This window comes from Podarcis liolepis (genome assembly GCF_965112155.1).
Source record: "Podarcis liolepis genome assembly, chromosome: 3".
Classification (NCBI taxonomy): Eukaryota; Metazoa; Chordata; class Lepidosauria; order Squamata; family Lacertidae; genus Podarcis; species Podarcis liolepis.
This window is the reverse complement of record NC_139557.1, coordinates 112691995-112707183: the sequence shown is the minus strand read 5'-3', so window position 1 is coordinate 112707183 and position 15189 is coordinate 112691995. Positions and strand designations below refer to the sequence as shown.

The 15189-nt window shown below is 47.2% G+C and overlaps 1 protein-coding gene across 5 annotated transcripts in view; it reads right to left on the bottom strand.

The window, feature by feature from the left end:
* EML6 (EMAP like 6) overlaps positions 1-15189 on the bottom strand; it is a 162958-nt gene that overhangs the window by 4926 nt on the left and 142843 nt on the right. For all 5 annotated transcript variants that reach the window (XM_083494010.1, XM_083494006.1, XM_083494007.1 and 2 more), the window contains 6 exons: positions 13654-13842; positions 11811-11983; positions 10465-10627; positions 6374-6477; positions 3849-4002; positions 2150-2250 (listed from right to left, as the gene is read on the bottom strand). In XM_083494010.1, the coding sequence (XP_083350136.1) occupies positions 2150-2250; positions 3849-4002; positions 6374-6477; positions 10465-10627; positions 11811-11983; positions 13654-13842 (884 nt within the window). The remainder of the gene's footprint in view (positions 1-2149; positions 2251-3848; positions 4003-6373; positions 6478-10464; positions 10628-11810; positions 11984-13653; positions 13843-15189) is intronic.

The window sequence follows — 15189 nt, the reverse complement described above, 5'->3', positions numbered from 1 at the left end:
TGCACCTCTCATTCTTGTAAGAACCCAGACACGTACGTTGCAATTTGGTAGATGAAGGAACAGAGGATGGCAGAGATATTGGCTTACCGGTGACCTGGGTTCACAAATCCAATTTTGCTCGCGTGCAACATTCAATCCGGGCTACCTAATGTCTCGAGCAACGCCCTTTGGTTTGCTTCCTACATGTTTACTGTAGCCAAGTTTAAGCATTTCCAACATTTCCTTGCGACGGTAACAACTGTTCCGTTTATTTATGGCCTTCTCTTTGGAAGGGGCCCTGCTCCACCCCTCCTGCTGCTCAATGCTGTTTTCCTGGCTTGCAAGAGGAAACAGAAGTGGCGCAAGCACTCTCCTCTCACCCAGTAGAGGGAAGGCAAGGGAGGGAGGGGGGCAAAAGCAGACTGATCAGACCCTAAGGTCTATTTTTCTGTAGCCCGAGGGCTCCACTCCCTGACTGGGGGCCACATTTTTGTACAGTAGGCAAGTTTCTCCCTCGTCAGCCTCCATTCCGATGGGCAAGAAGCATGATCAGAATTCACATCCCAGCCAGATGGCGAAACCCAAGGAAGGTGCAGCCAGGGAGGATCAAAGAGGATGTCAAGGGACCCGGCTGTGGAAGGGGCCTGGTCTGGGGAGAGTCGCAAGGGCTGAGGGCTGCATGCGCCTCCCAAGCCTGGAGGAATGGAAAAGAAGAATATAGTGGTACCTCTGGATGCAAACGGGATCCATTCCGGAGCCCTGTTTGCATCCTGAAGCAAACGTAAGATGCAACCGCGCATCTGCGTGTGCGTGGGTCATGTTTTACCACTTCCGCGCATGTGCGTGATGTCATTTTGAGCGTCTGCGCATGTGCGAGTGGCTAAACCCAGAAGTAACATGCTCAGTTACCACGGAGTGCAACCTGAAAATATTTAAGCTGAAGAGTATTCATCCCAAGGTATGACTGCTTAACGGATGGCTGCCTTTCACTGAGGGAGATCATTGAGCCCATCCAGCTAAGTACTGTGTGAACTAGAGGTGAGGATGCTCAGGGCTGGAATGTGGCCCCCTGGGCTTCTTTATCTGGCCCTCAGAACTATCCCCACCCAAGTGCTTTTGCCTGGCTGAATAATCACAGAATCATAGAATCTTAGAGTTGAAAGAGACTCTTGAGTGTCACCTAGTATTGTCACCCCAGCATTGCCGGAACCTCAACTACAGCATCCATGACAGATGGCCACCCAACCTCTGCTTATAAAATATTCCACTTGTCTGGATGGAAGATAAAGAATGTTTGTAAGGAATCCAGCCTACTGCAGAAAGGCAAAGTTTACATCCTTTGCTCTGCCCAACTGCCGACTTGTTCCAGCAAAGGGCTGGATGCATAGCTGTCAACTTACAGATTTGAAAACAAGGGACCAGCAGCCTCAAAAATAATGGATCAGCAGCCAAAATAAGGGATTTTCCAAACACAGGTATGTTCAACTTCTGAGCCCCTCCAAGCCAAAGGCAGAAAGCCCAAGCCAGCAGCCAAACGAAGCCTCAAGCGGTGGTTCCCACAGCGCAGCAACCCGGCAAAGGGGATGCAGCAAGGAAAACCACTGTCACCTTTCCACTGGGAAGCGCTGAGCAAAGGCGAGTCCCCAGGCAACGCGGCCGATTTGATCGGCACAAGGCATGCAAGCTCCACCCCCCAGTCGTTCTTAGACTCCTTATTGGGTGAGCAACGCAGCCGAGCAACACAGTTGGAGCCTCCCTCCTCCCTGGCCAGCAGGGAGGCAGGGAGAGGAGCTGCTTCCTTTGAAACCCAGGAAATTTACGGGATATCATCAATAAGGGACAGCAGCGGGACATGGCGCTGGGATAAGGGAGTTTACCGCCAAATGAGGGACGGTTGACAGCTATGGTTGGATGAGTCTGTGTGTCTCTTTGCCACCATTTCCTACAGCAGCTTGTAGGATCTGGCAGTTAGCACTTACTTCTTCCATTTGATATTCTTTTATTCTTTTGTCCTCTCCACCACAAGAGCTCAAAGCAATATCTTCTCGCCTCCCAAGAGCCTTGCGAAGCGGGCTAAGTTGAGTGTGAATCTCCCCGCGGGGACCCGAACTCTGCTTTCTCACACCCAAACCCAACACTCAGCTCGGCATAAACAAATGCAAAAAGTTACCTGCAATCATCCCCTCCGGTGCTGATAACGTACTTGTCATCGTGAGAGAAGCGTATGTTGGTGACGTGAGCCGAATGGCCGAAGTAACGCTTGTGTTTGGCCTGTTGGGAAAAGGCAAGGTTTCTCTCACACACAAAAAGCACCGTCTCGTTCCATCCACATTGGCAACTGCGGTGTTTTTTAATCGTCAGAATGCAATGAAGACCGACTACATTGATCACGGGCATCTGAACACTTCTGAGAACCCACAATATGGTTCTATATACAGGCATCTCCCTCCTCATGCGTGTTTAACTTGAGCACAACTGCATATATGTGCGGTGCTGGGGGGGGGGGAATAAATAAATCAATTTAAACTCCAAAAAGGCACAAAAGAGACAAAAACACCCTGGAAAGAGCGGAAAAGCAGCTAGTGATCCCAGGAGTCTACTTCTGAATCACAGCCAGGCACTTCAGGGTACTGGTCTACATCCCTTGTTGTCATTTCCAAATCGTCCTCTAGCGATAAGGAAGACAGCCACCTTTGCAACCATTTATCCCCGTCTGGTTTTTTAAAGGGGGTTTTCAAGGGTTTCCAGAAGTTTAGAGAGGGGGTTACAGGCTTTTTAGATGGTTTCCCCTACTATACATGATTTCACCTATATGCTGTAAGTGGGGAGACAGAAGCCTGAACCAAGGCAGGAGCAGAATGCAACTTGGTGGGACTTTAAAGGTGAACCTATATAACTTGCACTGTTTGAAACAATGTGTGAACCGAAACAAGAGCCAGCCTTTGAGATTCTCCGTTCCTCAGATTTCGCAGTGCAATTCTACAGTTAAGTAATGTGTTTCACAATGCATGCGTTAGGATAAATATTCAGATATTCATGAAAATAACACGCAGGAAATGTATTGGGGGGGAATTGCTTTGCAAAAATGCACATATTTTGGGAAATTAGCACCCCAAAATGTGTATATTGGGAGAAATTTGCACAAAGATGCTGATGAATTCTCAGAAGGGCTTAAAAATAAATAAATCACAAGATGATGTGGAGAACTGAACTTAAAACTGGGAAAAATGAGAAACTGAAATTCTCACATCTAACCATCCCTGGTAGATGCAACCAGGAATAAACTGGAGAGAAAAAGTTATCACCGTGTCCCAATTTTTTTATTGCTGTGCGGCACAGTTTTGAAACAAGAAATTCCTGTCTTGGGGGCAATAAAAATGTAAAGGTAAAGGACCCCTGACAGTTAAGTCCAGTCACGAATGACTCTGGGGCTGCGGTGCTCATCTCGCTTTACTGGCCAAGGGAGCTGGCGTTTGTCTGCAGACAGTTTTTCCAGGTCATGTGGCCAGCATGACTAAGTCACTTCTGGCAAAACCAGAGCAGCGCACGGAATTGCCGTTTACCTTCCCACTGGAGTGGTACCTATTTATCTACTTGCACTTTTGACATGCTTTAGACCTGCTAGGTTGGCAGGAGCTGGGACTGAACAATGGGAGCTCACCCCGTCGCGGGGATTCCCTGCAAAAATATATACAACTACAGTTTCCTCCTTTGCCAGATGCCTGGCCTCCAAAATGCACCAGGCAATTTAAATTTTTTTTTTTTGGCATTCTAAGAAAATTTCCTCTCTTGTTTATTCATGAATTCAGCACCTCACCCCATTTTCTGATTCTGTGCACAGACACCACAAAGCTAGAAAGCTGACTTACAAATTTTTCAGTGCAGGGGAAGTCAAAGAGTTTGACTAGTCCAAAGTCGTCCCCGGAGACAATGTTCAGGCCAGCGTGGGTTACGCAAGCACAGTTGACATCTGCCTTATCCGCATTTCGAGGCCAAATACCAATGACTTCATCTCCAAGGATACTGCTCCAATGGTGAAAGAAGAAAGAAGAAAGATAGTATAGCATTTGGGGCATGTGTTTCTGAAGACAGTAAAGCCCTTAGGGAGGCAGGTATGTTGTTGTTTTTTTAAAAGAAAAAATATACTGAGATCTCTCAGAGAAGATGCTTTTGGTAGCACAGAGGCAGCCAGTCCAAAAGTGTTGGCATCCATCTGTCTCGAAAGACAATGGAGTGTACCTCTGGGAGCGAAGTGAAATTGCTGGAGAATCACGGCACCTGCTGTGGCTGCAGAGACCGGAAACTCATAACTGCTGCCTCCCATGTCATTTTTGCTATGTTAGCAACACCAAAGTGACCTCTCTGGGGTGCAAGTCTGGACAATGTATGGAGGTCCTGGGCTGCCCAGACAACAAGACCCCACCTTGGCCTCACTGATGTGTATGGGATGTAATCCATTGGTATGGTCATTCCTGATTTCCCTAGCTGGGCACAGGCAGGGGGACATCCAGTCAGTGTAACTTTCTGTTCCACTGGTCTGGAGCGTCTTCCCCCTGCATGTGATCTGGGAGATGGGCATGGCTCCGGCTGACTCCATAAAAGAGCCGAGTCATGCAGCCATTTTCTCAGTCTACTTTTGTCTTTCTATTGTCTTGCTGTTCTTTTGCTGCCATGCTGCTCTCCTGCAGCCATTTTGCTATCTGACTGTAATTTTGCAACACATGACTTCAGTCTCCATACAAGATGAACTCACAGTGAGTAAACTTTTTGTTACTTCACAGTGGTACCTCGCAAGGCGAATGCCTCGGAAGACGAAAAACTCACAAGACGAAAGAGTTTTTCGTTTTTTGAGGTGCTTCGTAAGACGAATTTCCCTATGGGCTTGCTTCGCAAGACGAAACGTCTTGCGAGTTTGTTTCCTTTTGAAGTGGGAACTGGGCTGGCAGGGAGCGAGCGAGGGAGCGACCTACCTTTTCCAGAGGGATCCTCTTCTGGAGAGGGCACAGAGGAGGCAGGTGGGCTGGGATCCAGCGGATCTGGCTGGGTCTCTGCGCCGCCGCCGCCTCTCTCTCTCTCTCCCCCTCCCCACGTGGCTGCTCCATTTTGCCCTAACTGCACGAAGGCAGGAGGAGGGGGACCAAGGAGGAGGAGGAGGAGGCATCCACTGCGCTTGGGCTGCTGCGAAGGCTTCTTTGCGGGGGTGGGAAGAAGCCGGGAGCAGCTGCCGAGACTGTGGGGAGCCGGGCGGCGTGGCGCAAGGTAACGGGGGGAGCAAGGGAGAGTCCGCGCCGGGCGCTTCATGCGTCCGCCCTCGGATCCTGGGCTCGAACTTCCTTTGGCACCTCGTGGAGAGAGAGGGAGAGGAGCGGGCTGGGGCTTTGATGTGGGACGTGGTTTGGCGGAGCGAAGACGCGGCAAGGCTTGGCGACAGAGGAAGGGGGGCTGTTTTCGTGGGGAGGTGGGAGGGGGTGTCTTTGCCTCTTCCTGGCAGCAGATCCTCCAGGCTGGGGAAACTCCTCCTGCTGGGGAGCGACCCGCTTTGTGCTTTGCCCGCTATCCCATTATAATACAGTACCAGGGTGCATCGGTGCTTCGCAAGACGAAAAAATCCGCAAGACGAAGAAACTCGCAGAACGGATTAATTTCGTCTTGCGAGGCACCGCTGTACTCAGAAAGACTCTTGTGCCTTTATTCTTTTAAGAGGGATCAAAGGGGCACCAGGAAATAATCTTAACTAGGAGATTCAAACGAATCTGCAATCTAGTTTCCAGCTTTATTGAAGGGGAATCGGCTCTGCTACATCACTTATTGGCGTGAGTGAAGGAAGGATATTACTTACTCAATATATCCTTTCCTACTGCCTTTAACATTCCCACAATGTGGTCCAAAAGAAAGCAGAGCAATACGTTTGGCACCAGCTTGGCCTGCAGGAGTTGCTGGAAGGAGGCGTACAAGGCGCTACCCAACTGCCTTAGGGACAGCACTCCAGATTTGTGTAGCATTTACTCCTCAGCCTTTTCTTCTCCCAATTAGTTTCCAGCAAATTGACTGGGGTGGAGAACAGGGTGTATTTTGTCACCCATTACAAGTGGGTGAATTCTTACCGGGTGAGATTAGGAACATAAGAAGCTGCGTTATACTGGAGTCAGATCACTGGCCTGCTTAGCTCATTATTGTCCACAAAGACTTGCAGCAGCTCTCCATAGTTCCAGGCAAGGGACACTTCCAAGCCCTACCTGGAGACGCCGGGAATCAAACCCGAGACCTTCTGCGTGCAAAGAAGATGCTCTACCACTGAACTATGGCTCACGATGCTGCTCTCCTGCCACCCATCCATTGCATCTCTTGCTTCTGTACCACCGTGAAGCTCACAGCTCTTTTTGTGCCGCATCACCTTGTCCAGGTGGCCCAGGTGATCTTCCCGATGAACGCTGCGTCCGTCACCTGCTTCCCTAATGGCACCTCGTGGACTTGGCGTTTATAGGCACCAGTTGATACCTGAGGAAGGCAAGACATCATGATCGTCACAAGGATGGTGCCAAAACACTTGGTCTCCATGTCTAGCATCTACCATGGCAGCTAGCAGTGCTATAGGTCTGCGGCTCTCCTTAATGAAACACGGTTCTCTAAAAGAAAATATGAAGGAATTAATCCATAGGCCGGACAAATGCATATGCTAAGTGGCATTTCTGTGTTAACAAATGCAGGCTTGCGGATTATGACTCCGTGCCTGTTTTGCTTTATCTGAGATATAAGCAGGGAAAGGTAATAGAATCAGAGAATTGTAGAATTGAAGGGACCCCAAGAGTCATCGAATCCAATGCAATGGGAGGAATCTTAGCTAAAGCATCCAAGACAGATGGCCGCCTAACCTCTGCTTAAAAACCTCCAAGGAAAGAGAGTCCACCACCTTCCGAGGGAGACCGTTCCACTGTCAAACATTTCTTACTGTCAGAAAGGCCACTACAGATCTTGAGTACCATGCCTTGCCACCCTGTTCTGGCATTATTATTATTATTATTATTATTATTATTAGTTATATACCGCCCTATACCAAGAGGTCTCAGGGCGGTTCACAGAACAAAATCAAAATATAAAACCACAAAATATATACAGTGGTACCTTGGTTTTCGAACGTACTCCATTCTGGAAGACCGTTCCAAACGTTCGAAAACCGAAACCTCAATAGCCGACAGCTAGGTCTCAGGATCCTGCACTCAGTGGAAGCCGCATGCCGTGTTCAACTTCGGAGGCGTGTTCGAAAACTGAAGCATTTAATTCCAGGTTTACGGCATTCGAAAACCGAAATGTTCGTCAACGGAGATGTTTGAAAACCGAGGTACCACTGTAATCAGTGCAACCCAATAACTCCTCCCCAAACCCCCACATTTTAAAAGGGCATAGGATGTCAAAAGGGCATAGGTTCCAGCCCTCACATTGGACAAAAGATTCCTGCAGATGAAATTTGTATTCCAAGCAACTCTACAATTCTATGAACCATAAAGATTAATTTGTTACCAGACTAAAGGGTTTGTATGCGGTAGTATACTCACTAGCTTCAACCTGAAAAGGTGCCTTTATTCCTACTCATATGTACTTATGCCACAAATGAGCTCAGCTCCAGGGAAGCACATTCACAGAGTCACACACATTTTATACCCATTTATACAGCTTTCTCTATATGTATGAAAGGTCATTTCGCACATTCTTCAGAGAAAACCTTCCGAAGTCCATGCAGTGTCTGCAATGCAGGAATCTGAGTAGGAAACAATGGCTAGGATTTGCTGTGCTGGCTGTCAGGCTACTTAATGCTCTATGTCTTTTCTGTGTCAAGTGTGAATGTGACAAATGTGATTGAAGCACATGCATCACATGAAATTCCTTGAAATGGCTAGTTCCCTTTGGCTTAGCTTTCACTCTGCCAATGAACTTTTGCCTGGACTGAACAATGTCAGTCTGAAGTTAGCAATTCACTCTATCACATTAAACCCTTGTGGAAAAGCATTTCTGCACATTAAGAACAGATAATAATAATAATAATAATAATAATAATAATAATAATAATAATAATAATTTTTATTTATACCCTGCCCTCCCCAGCCAAAGCTGGGCTCAGGGCGGCTAACAACAATCAAAATAATCCAACATTCTAAAAACCTTTCATTATAAAAATTAATTAAAATCAAATTGATGGCAAAATTCTGTGCAGATTGCCAGAGGAGGGGGTCAGGCTGCGCCCTGACCAAAGGCCTGGTGGAACAGCTCTGTCTTACAGGCCCTGTGGAAAGATGTCGGGTCCCGCAGGGCCCTAGTCTCTTGTGACAGAGCGTTCCACCAGATTGGAGCCGCGGCCGAGAAAGCCCTGGCTCTAGTTGTGGCCAGCCTAACCTCTCTGTGGCCTGGGATCTTCAGGATGTTTTTATTTGCAGACCGTAAGTTCTTCTGTGGGACATACCAGGAGAGGCGGTCCCGTAGGTACGAGGGTCCTAGGCCGTATAGGGCTTTAAAGGTTAAAACCAGCACCTTAAACCTGATCTTGTACTCCACCGGGAGCCAGTGCAGCTGGTATAGTACTGGATGAATGTGATCTCGCAGTGAAGACCCCATAAGGAGTCTCGCCGCGGCATTCTGCACCCGCTGGAGTTTCTGGGTCAGTCTCAAGGGCAGCCCAACGTAGAGCGAGTTACAATAATCCAGTCTGGAGGTGACCGTCGCGTGGATCACAGTGGCTAGGTCAGGGCGAGAGAGATAAGGAGCCAACTGCTTAGCTTGGCAGAGATGAAAAAATGCTGCCTTTGTTATAGCTGTAATCTGCGCCTCCATAGAGAGGGAGGTATCGAAGATTACACCCAAACTCTTAACGGACGATGCTGGCACTAATTGCACCCCCGCAAGAGATGGGAGTTGCCCCCTCGATCCCATATCGCCCCGTCCCAGCCAGAGGACCTCTGTCTTCGAAGGATTTAACTTCAACCGGCTCCCACGTAACCATCCAGCCACAGCTTCCAGACATCTGGTCAGTGTGTCTGGGGCCGAGTCAGGATGGCCACCCATCAACAGATAGAGTTGGGTGTCATCCGCATACTGATGGCAACCCAGCCCAAAACTCCGGACAAGCTGGGCGAGGGGGCGCATAAAGATGTTAAAAAGCATTGGGGAGAGAATCGCACCCTGAGGCACTCCACACACCAAGGAGTGGTGCGATGACAATTCCCCCCCAAGCGCCACCCTCTGTCCCCAACCAGAGAGAAACAAGTGCAGCCATTGAAGGACTGTGCCCTGGATCCCCACGTCGGCAAGGCAGTGGTCCAGAAGTTCGTGATCGACCATGTCGAAGGCTGCTGACAGGTCTAAAAGAATCAGCAGCCCCGACCCGCCTCGATCCAGCTGCCTGGTCAGGTCAGAGCCGTAGCTAGGTGATCTTGAACCCCTGGCAGAACCGTCCACATCAGGCTTCCTCAAACTCGGCCCTCCAGATATTTTTTGGACTACAACTCCCATGATCCCTATCTGGCAGGACCAGTGGTCCGGGATGATGGGAATTGTAGTCTCAAAACATCTGGAGGGCCGGGTTTGAGGAAGCCTGGTACAGATTGTGACCCCTAGCCATGGACAAATTAGCTCCTCTTTCCTCCTCTCCTTCAACCACCCCCCTCCACCCATTCAATTTACCCTCTATTTAAAACTTTTTCGTATGAGGCAATAATTGATATTTTAATTTATAGATATATTTATGGACATATTTTTAGCTGATTTTGCATACTCGCCTGTGCCCCTGGCAGGGGCCCACCTCACCACCCCCTAGCTACATCCCTGGTCAGGGTTGCCTTCTGCCTGACATGCTAGTTTTATATCTGTACCACAGGCATTATAACCGCAGCATTTTGATCTATGAAACGTAAGACTGCCTATTTTCATTCACTGCCTTCTTTCCCTCTCCTCTGCCTCTCTGCTTTTGTTTTATAGGCATTTAAATAACCGTATACAGTCATACCTCGGGTTGAAGCAGCTTCGGGGTAAGTATTTTCGGGTTGCGCACTGCGGTGACCCGGAAATAACGGAGCGTGTTACTTCCGGGTTTCGTCGCTCGCGCATGCGCAGATGGTCAAAATGTTGTCACGCGCATGCGCAGAAGCGGCGGATCGCGACCCGCGCATGCGCAGATGCGGGTTGCGTTCACTTCTGGATGCGAACGGGGCTCCGGAACGGATCCCGTTCACATCCAGAGGTACCACTGTATAAGCAGCGTATTCATATTGTTAATAAATAAATACATTTATAGCCTGGCCCTTTGCCATGCGGTCCCAGGATGGGTTGCATGCAGCTCATTACCATTAAACCACCCAAGTGCAAGAAAGCCATATTTTGCATCAAGAATCCATTTCATCCGGGACACTATCACCAGTATGGAGCCTTCTATATCAGAAGAGCTGTAAATCTTAATTTCAAAAATAGAAAAGAAAGGAAATGAAGGCAAAAACCTACCTGAATGTATCTGCTGTCTGCGGAAAAATCCATCTGAATGACAAAGCTTGGGATGTCTTTACAGTAGCCGATGCGGTTCAAGGTTGTGCCTTGGGTGAGATCATAGAAGTCAACGGTGTGTTCCTGTGAGCCCACTGCGAGGAACCGGTTATCGGGGCTGATTCTGCACAGCAAAACAAAGAAGGAGCAGGGCTTTGTTAAGACAGTGATGGGCCATGAAGTGTTAGGAGAGTTCCTTGCTTGCGAAAAGGCTACACGTGATGCTTGGCAAATGATACTTTAGAATGCCTTTCGTTCCTGGGAAGATCACCTGTGGTTTGTTGCGTGGTGCTCAGATGGTTTGGAAAGCTGTTTTTAAATAATATGTATGTTCCGGTCAATACAGAGTTTTCATTTCTTTTACAGGCATGGGGAGAGGAAGCCAAAACTTGTGTGACATAAAACCTTTGAAGATATTTATCCAACCCAATCCTATCTTCTTAAGACAAGATCCTCCTACAGCTTCCAGATCTGCTCAAAAGCACAGCAAGAGAAGACTTTCCTCCCCCCACTGCCCAAATAATTGCCCCACTCCTCAGATTATCTGGCATTTCAGTGCAACTTTATTTGTGGTCATGGGACCTGCAAAGGACAGGCTACAGAGCGGAATGGAGTTTCTGCCTAATTAAATTTCCTTTGGAAATCGCTTTGCTCACCAGCTGCAGTATTTGTTCCAGGGGAGATCTTATTTTAGAGATCGTCTCCCCCCCCCCCCATGAGGCTGTCCACTTGCTGAAGCCACCTTCAAGAGCCCCAATCTGTATTCCCTTGAGTCACAAAGTGAGGACATTGATGGAAGCAGCAGCGCTTTCTTGGTGGTGGCCCCGTGATTATAAATAATATCACTCGAGAGGTGTGGTTAGGGGCTCCATATGGTTCTGCAAGGCCTATCTGATCAGAGTCATTGCTCTCAATGCACTTATTGTTCTTTGGCTGGCTAGCAAGAACTAGGGATGGCTATTTTATTAGCTGTTTTATTAGCTTTACGGTTTCTTGAAGTTTGGTGTACATTTAGAACAGGGGAAGCCAATGCGGTACCATCCAAATGTTGTGGACGACAACTCCCATTATCCCTGACCATCTTGGCTTGGAGTGATGGGAATTTAATACACAACATCTGGTGGGCCCCACGTTACGTATCCTAGGCTTAGTGTGAACTAATGCCACCTGGGCAAGGCTTTCCAAAGGAGTACATTCATCAGTTCCGCAACAAGCCATTAGCAAGCATCAGACGGCGCAAAACCACTCACGAGCCCGTCAGTTGCACTCCAGCCCATCTTTGTCACCCCACAACCTAGCCACAATACCTGATGTCCTGGATGGCAGACTTGCGGTCTCTTTTCTTGCCCCACACCTTAAGGCTGTTCACGAGCAAAATGATGAACTCTCCGTTCTTCATGCCGATGGCCACCATTTCGCCGTCGGGGCTGTAGGCGGCACATCTGGCAGCATGGCCCAGATTCACTTTGTTCAGAAGTTTCTGTGGGATGGAGACGGCGACACTTTGCTTCAGGGCATCATTTACAACTCAAGACACTTACACACACACACACACACACACACACACACAATATCCTCATTCAGTTACACCAGTTTGTGCAGCTGAACAGTGCTGGCATCAACTTTATGACTGGGACTTTGTACCCAACCCCAGTTTCTGAGTCAGGAGTCGAACCATGCACACTGCATGGTTCTTCATGCAGTCAGGGATACAAGCGGGGAAGTTAGTTTCTGCATGCACTGGGTTGTGGCGATATTTACGAAGATATCATAAGAACGTAAAAAGAGTCCTACAGAATCAGTCCAAAGAAAGGCCAGGTTTAGGCATAGCTGTCAACGTTTGTCCCCTTTTTAAGGGAAATTCCCTTATTCCAAATAGGATTCCTCGCAAGAAAAGGGAAAAGTTGACAGCAATGGATTTAGGTTTGATGAGGCCCTAAGCTACTGAAGGTAATGGGGCCCTTTAAATGTCCAGCTATCCTTTGTCAACAACAAATTGTTGCTGTTTTTTTGTGTTGAATATATGCTATATGGTAATTTATGGACCTAATAGGTATCTAAAGCCGTTTGCACATAACAAAATATGCATTTTATCAAAGTAATTGATATAGAAATGAGCAAACCAGTGATATTTTAGGGAGCAGGATAGCAGGCGGGGCCCATTACTTACATCATAGGAGCCTACACAACACAAAACACTGTTGCTGTATGTAGGTTTTATTTTATTTGTTTTTTATCTTATATTTTGGAAATGTACATCCAGTTGTTTTTTTCTTTAATTTTTTTGGGGGGGCCCGAAGGGAGTGGGGCCCTAAGCTATAGCTTGTTTAGCTTATACATAAATCTGGCACTGGTCCAAAGGCCTATTTAGTCCAGGAGCCTGTTCTCACAGTGACCCACTGGATGTCATCAGGAAGACGACAAGCAGGTCAGGACCACACCTGCACTTTCTCCCCTTGTGAATCTGCCGCTGAGCCTGAAGGTGTTATCCTGGCAAGTAGCCATTGATAGCTTTATTCTCCACAAATTTGTTTCATTTTCTTTTGAAGCCCTTCGACATGGGAGGCCATAACTACACACTGTGGTAGTTTAACTCTGTGATGTGTGAAGAAGTACCTCATTTCCTACAATATCTGCCTGGTAGCTTGATTAAAATAGCAGGCTTGCAAACACAGTGGATTCAGATCCCTTGATATACAGCTCTGGATTTCATTCGGTTGGCAATAGAGCCAGTTTCAACAGACTGAAAAATGTCCTGACGATCTTTGTTAATCAGATAATCTGAAATGCTTTACATCGTGACAGCTTGCTTGGAAAAGCCCTTAAAGGTATATAAGTAATAATGATTAGTTGTGATAACTGGAGGTTTGCTGAGGAACCCGGAGTTCCAGAGACACCTTTGCAAGTCACCAGGCATGATCCAGGCAAAGTTAAGCACATGTGGCTCAAGTGAATCTAATTTGTACTCAACAGTTCACCAGTAAAATAGGGGTTATGTTAACCTTCTGCGTAGAGTTGCTGTCAGGGCAAACACAAGAGATTATGAAGCATTTTGGAAATGAGAGGTGCAATGATAAATTCTAAGCTCCAACAACAGGAGTAGCCTATAATTTTCCTAAGGACACTGAATTCAATCCAAGCACCTCTTACTTTGTCACAAAGGTCCCAGATCCTTGCAGTGCCATCATTACTAGCAGAGATGAAGATGTCTTTGGAGGGATGAGTAGCCAAGCCCCAAATCTCTCCTTCCATGTGGCTGTCAATCAGCAGGTTAGAAGCACCATTTTTCTCTCCAATTTCAATTATTTCTCCATCTTTGGTTCCCACTAAAATTTTGCCCTGTTGATATTTCAAACAAAGTCCAAGTCAGTATTTATGTATTATTTTTTTTAAAAAACCCTCTACTTAGAGAAGCATGAATTTCAAAAGACTGCTGCATTTTTTCACATATTATTATTATTATTATTCATTTCATTTCTATACGGTTTGCAACCTACATTAAAACATCAAATAAAACAATCCAGAATAAAACATTACTGAAGAAAGTCAAACATAAAGTATACATGCAAAGCAACGTAATTAACAGGAAACTAAAATATTATCTCAAGGATTTCAAAATAAAGCACTGCAAAGGAAGCCAACTACAGAATGCACATGTAACGTAGCAAAGTTAACAAAAAAAAAAGTCTTTACAAATTATCTTAAACATTACTTTTGTTCTGCATCCAGTGCTGATCAAAGGAAGAGAGAGGAACAGGAAGTACTACATGCTCCTTCCTCTCCAGGGGAGGAGGAAATGACATCACAGAGAACCTTCTCTACCAATTGTATTTCTATGGTCTGAGTATCTGCCTATTTAGCAATACATCTCTGTGGACTTAGCCCTTTCCCATGCTCACTAGCAAGAATATGCATTTGTTAGATTTGGCTGCTAATCTCCCACACATGGGAGCTGCAAGGTTGTTCCAACAAGTTTCCCCACCTACTCACCAAGATGTTAAGCAGATGCAGAGAATGCTGTGCTACTCACAAGAATTTCTCTCCCTGCAGGAATCTTGGGCTTGAAGGTGGGCTCTGTGTCTAGGGGGCTGCGCCTCCTCTTTCTATCAACACACTGCCTCTCCTTGGTAGACAACACTAGCTCTAGTTATCTCCCGCTTGGACTACTGCAATGCACTCTATGTGGGGCTACCTTTGAAGGTGACCCGGAAACTACAACTAATCCAGAATGTGGCAGCTAGACTGGTGACTGGAAGCGGCCGCCGTGACCATATAACACCGGTCTTGAAAGACCTACACTGGCTCCCAGTACGTTTCTGAGCACAATTCAAAGTGTTGATGCTGACCTTGAAAGCCCTAAACGGCCTCAGTCCAGTATACCTGAAGGAGCGTCTCCACCCCCATCATTCTGCCCGGACCCTGAGGTCCAGTGCTAAGGGCCTTCTGCCGGTTCCCTCACTGCGAGAAGCCAAGTTATAGGGAACTAGGCAGAGGACCTTTTGGTAGTGGCACCCTCCCTGTGGAACGCCCTCCCACCAGATGTCAAAGAGAAAAGCAACTACCAGACTTTAAGAAGACATCTGAAGGCAGCCCTCATTAGGGAAACTTTTAATGTTTAATAGGTTATTGTATTTTAATATTCCGTTGGAAGCCGCCCAGAGTGGCGGGAGAAACCCAGCCAGATGG